At 36.1% G+C, this 5,105-nt stretch overlaps 1 protein-coding gene across 1 annotated transcript; it reads left to right on the forward strand.

Moving 5' to 3' along the window:
- The first annotated feature begins 1,945 nt into the window (after positions 1 to 1,945).
- On the forward strand, positions 1,946 to 3,637 carry LOC123561958 (uncharacterized). The gene is made up of 3 exons (XM_045354619.2): positions 1,946 to 2,029; positions 2,240 to 2,362; positions 3,223 to 3,637. Exons 1-3 carry the CDS (start codon positions 2,010 to 2,012, stop codon positions 3,398 to 3,400), a joined length of 321 nt encoding a protein of 106 aa, XP_045210554.2. The 5' UTR covers positions 1,946 to 2,009; the 3' UTR covers positions 3,401 to 3,637.
- The last annotated feature ends 1,468 nt before the right edge of the window (positions 3,638 to 5,105 follow it).

Raw genomic sequence — 5,105 nt, forward strand, 5'->3', positions numbered from 1 at the left:
GAGAGACATTGAATTAAGGATTATTGTGAGATATCTGAACAGCACGAACGTAAGTGTAAAGATTAAAGAATCATTAACAAAACAAGCGAAGCTATTGCAGCTTTATAAGGTGTTCGGTCTGCAGGAGACAGCAACTTCAACTCAACAGAGGAAAACTACAAGAATATACAAAGTAAAATCTTTAGCGGATTTGGCATTTCAAACAATATCCAAGAATTATAAGAAGTCCGAGTTGAATATCATTTATGCTGAATACCTATGGCCGGAGGAACTTCAATCTTGGGAGCAGGCGCACCTGGTTACAGGAATCATAAACGCAGATAATGACTATTATCTACTGATTTAAACCAGGATGTAAACACAGACGTTATATATACAACGGACTCATTGATCGATGAAAATAGTATTAAACCTTTAAAATGGTTTTATGTACCAGCCAGAAGTTAAAAAAGAGCACAGAATGAAGTACACTGTATTGACTCCACACATTTATAAACTAGAACAAGGCGCAAATGTTGTCGTGGTGGCCTTGAGGGTTTGTCAAATAAACCATGGCTAAAAGTTGCTAAAAGTGGCATGACACATTTATCCCCTGCGATGGTTGATTCGGTAGTTGATCCTATGACCGTATCTGTTGCGGTGACACATTTTACTGAATCTGTGGAGAGCCCGCCCGCTTAGCTCAGTAGGTAGAGCGTTGGTCTACGGATCGCAGGGTCGTGAGTTCGATCCCCGTGCGGGGCGTATGTTCTCCGCGACTATTTGACATTGTGTCTGAAATCATTAGTCCTCCACCTCTGATTCATGTGGGGAAGTTGGCAGTTACTTGCGGAGAACAGGTTTGTACTGGTACAGAATCCAGGAACACTGGTTAGGTTAACTGCCCGCCGTTACATGACTGAAATACTGTTGAAAAACGGCGTTAAACCCAAAACAAACAAACAAAAAACTGAATCTGTGGAAGAGGAGATGCGTAAAAATGAAGATTTGTATGCAGCCGACCTATGTAAAGATATAAGACAGTGGTGGCAGGCTGAGGACAATCCAGGGATTCCCGCAAAGAAAAGAATCCATATGCGTATTGGATTGCGTAACAGGTTTGTATTAGATAATACTTTTTGTACGATTAAAGTCTTCATTAAACTCAATAGCAAACATGATTAATGATGGAATATGCAGTAAAATACGCAAACCGTTTGTCAACAAGTGTCTTTATTTAACAGACTGTATATTGAAACCAGAAAGTCTGCTGTAGAACACCCTTGATTGTTTTGCTATGTACATTTGAGATGTATCTAGAGTCTTGTCTTATTACAAGTAATTGCATATACACACACGAGCGCGCGCGGATAGGCACGCACGTACACACCTTTGTTCATAATGTCCATCTATCCGGCAAAACTTGGTTTCTGCTATAACTAAAATATCAGAGCTAGGTTTGTGAAATTTGGCATTATAAGGAGATTATGATCTTCATTTTAATTGGGCGGACGAACATCTACAGAAATACATTAAAATACATTTATTTGTATGAAATTAAAATGCATTTACCTGTATGAAACATCTTTACCCTGTACTAACATTAACAGCATTTTGACGGAGGATGCTGTACACCTTAGGGCGCTTATGCATTACTTTAAAATCTTGAGACGCGTCAATCAATTATTATTTTTATTTTATGAGCATTATGCATAATACATAAAACACAAGTTTTATGTTATTTTTTATTACAGATTATTGAGCCATATTGATTTTCCCACTTTCCACCACCTGGCATGTATGTGAAGGGCTGGCCATCTCAATTGTGGGAGGCGTTGATAGCTAGCATAGACGCTAAGATCCATCTGTATAAGTTGTGTCAAGGGCATTCGTACAACGTCAGAGCTTTTTCTAGCATGATGGGGGAAACTTTTTTCTCCGAGCTTACGCTGTATGATAGGAAGGGAAGAGGAACGGTGACACCCAGTGAATTTGGACAGTTCATTGACTCAACCATAGAAAAAATAAACATGCGACTTGACCCATCAAGGTTTGTGCTACAATTACCTTTGGTAAATACGTTGGTCTAGAAATCAAGGCTCAATGAGATATATTATTTCTTAAATCGCTTGGAAGTTTATCGCAAAAGTTAGAAAATATCTTTTCTGTGACTTATATCTAATGGAAGTTTTACCGACAAACCTTTAATATTAACCTTTATCAGTAATAAAAATGTCTATATTTTTTATCTTCTTAACAGGTCGTTCTACTACCGCACAACTCGTAAACCGGTATATACACTGGTCGACAAAGCAGAGATGGAAGAACCGAACGACAGACTGGAATCAGAACCAGAAGACTGTAATAGTGATTTACTTGTAAGGTAAGCAATACTGTAATATTCAATAGGACAAAGCCTCAAATCGAACCCCAAGAAATCAGGTTTAACTTAAGAATTATAACAAAGAAACAATTCACTGAAAATTCGCGATAACTTATTCACTTTATATTATTAGTGTCATAATACCTAACACAGCGAATATCATAAAATTACTATGAAATTTTTCCTGGAAGCCAGAGTCACATCATTTTTCCTTTAGGTTATATCAATAAAACTTGAAACCAAATGTTTTATAACCTTAAAAAGATTTAATATAATTAATATCTTTCTTAGCTAGTGGAAAGCTTTCTTGCATGTTTTTTGAGTGATAAACAATTAAGCCATGCAATGAGCAAAGCAACATAGTGGGTTTGCGACCAGCATGGATCCAGACCAGCCTGCGCTTCCGCGCAGTCTGGTCAGGATCCATGCTGTTCACTAACAGTTTCTCCAATTCCAATACGCTAAAGCTAACAGCATGGATCCTAACCAGACAGAGCGGATGCGCATGCTATTCTGGATCCATGCTGGTCGCAGACCCACTATGTTGGTTTTCTCATGACTCGGCTCAATTTTCTATGTTCAGTATTCACTACAAAGAGAGCTACATTATGTCCGTTAATGGCACCTTAATAGCTTCCGGTGAGAATTTTTTAATCCACCACCAAGTGTAAAAATATATTAGCATTACCATCAAGCTTGGTTCTCAAGTTCGCCATAAATAGTTATAGATTATGCGATGTTGCAAACATATCTCCCAAATGATATGCTTTAACTTTGATGTAATGTCTTCCAAAATAGATTTTTAACTGATTAATCACTGCACTACTTACTCTCAAATGTTTCCTTGATTTGTTTTCCAGTGACCATCAGTTTGACAGACCGGAGCGCATAAGTATCCAAGGAAAAAAGAAATATGCAACCCTGAGTACAGGCAGAAACGCTGTTAAACGTGGGTCACTCGGCGTTCGGTGGGAAGGAGCTAGACGAAACGAAAGTAAATTGTTACCTACAGTTCGAATGGGAATTGACCTCGTATAAGGACTGATCTGTACTATTCTGATCCGTATTGACTTTGCAGATATAAATAACAGTGTTAATTCACATTGAGACATATGTAGCCTAATCATTTCTATTTAAACTTGTGTTTATCTGTAAAATACGTTTAACTATTAAAAACATTGCGACATTGTACTACGCACCCATGGACAAACTTACAGCAAGTTGCATAAATTTGTATTATTTTCGAAATAATAAATGAGTGCCTGTGTTTTATCAGTTATTAAAGACAGACAGGAGTTCGGAATGAGGTAATTAAATTACAAGTGCGTAGCTCTAGTGATTTAATTATTCGCTTCCAAATGACTGCTTCTGTTTCAATATCTAATAAAACCCAGGGACGTATTTATCATTTCGATTCTTCAGGCATATGTTACGACCGAATACTGTATGAGTCAGTGTAATGATTGAACGTCAAAGCACTACAAATGAATGCCATCACAACACATGTTAATTATTTTATCGAATATTCAATCATAGGGATAACGCATGTTTTTACTTGTTATAACATCAGGAGAATCCCGAGGGATTTGTTGGTACCCGAGCCCGGTAGGGCGAGTGTACCAACGATTCCCGAGGGATTCTCAAGATGTTATAACACGAAAAGAACATGCACTAACGCTATTCTAGCATAAAACGCGTAAAAACCAAGTAAATTAACATATTGTCCCTCAACGTCGTTAAATTTCCATGAAATGCGCGGTAAAGTCTACGTTGTTTATTCACGTTGACGTCATTTCCGCTTGAATTATCCGTTTTGGGGCTGTAATACGTTTACGCTTTGCCACGGAACGCGCATATATAAAAAGATGTTATAAAAGCACGTGAGCGCGGGAATCTCTCTGTTAACACACGTTTTCTCTCCTCTTAAAACACCCCCAAAAAGTGACAATAAAAGCAGTTTTATGTTAAAATACAGTTTTGCCCTCTTTGTATATACAGATAAAGTGGCGGTCGTGTTGGAATATACTGTAATTCTTAATATAATTTATTTTTTCGGTATCATTTGAAAGAGTTGTATCTGCGGAACAAGAATTAGTAAATAAATAAATAATACGCAAGAATTCCTAGTTTAACACCGTATTAATTGGATATCTGTTGAAAAACCATTGAAAACAATATGGTAAAAATTTATAATTCTATAACAGATATTTTGTATCATATTTTCTTTTTCAGTAGACAATACACTTTCAAATGATACCAAAATTATATGACCTTACCAGGTATCAATATTTGATATATTATATATATATATATTAATAGCACTGTTATATAATATAGAACTTGCTAATTTGTGGATCTACCGTAATACGGGCGTAATGAACAAAGCAAAGTTTATCAAACATTGTTTATTTGCAAAAGTAGACAAATCAAATCAAATGATCATCATAATTTAAACATGTTATACCTTCCTGGTAAAATTTAATAACAATTTAATTATAGTATTCTTCAAGCCACTAGACACAGATTGTACCTATTTATCCAATCATACATAATTGAATTCTTAATTGTTAACAGGGATATTTAACTGCCGCACAATTCCGCGCATTAAATTATTTTATAGTCTCAAAGTATAATTGCAGTTTGACATATTTTATAATTGTAATTTTAGCACGTTTCATGTTCAGGTTACTAGAATGATTCTAAAATCGTTAGAGTCATTGATTTAATAGTAAAGATAAAAGAG

The sequence above is a fragment of the Mercenaria mercenaria genome, chromosome 2 (genome assembly GCF_021730395.1).
Source record: "Mercenaria mercenaria strain notata chromosome 2, MADL_Memer_1, whole genome shotgun sequence".
In the NCBI taxonomy this organism is placed as follows: Eukaryota; Metazoa; Mollusca; class Bivalvia; order Venerida; family Veneridae; genus Mercenaria; species Mercenaria mercenaria.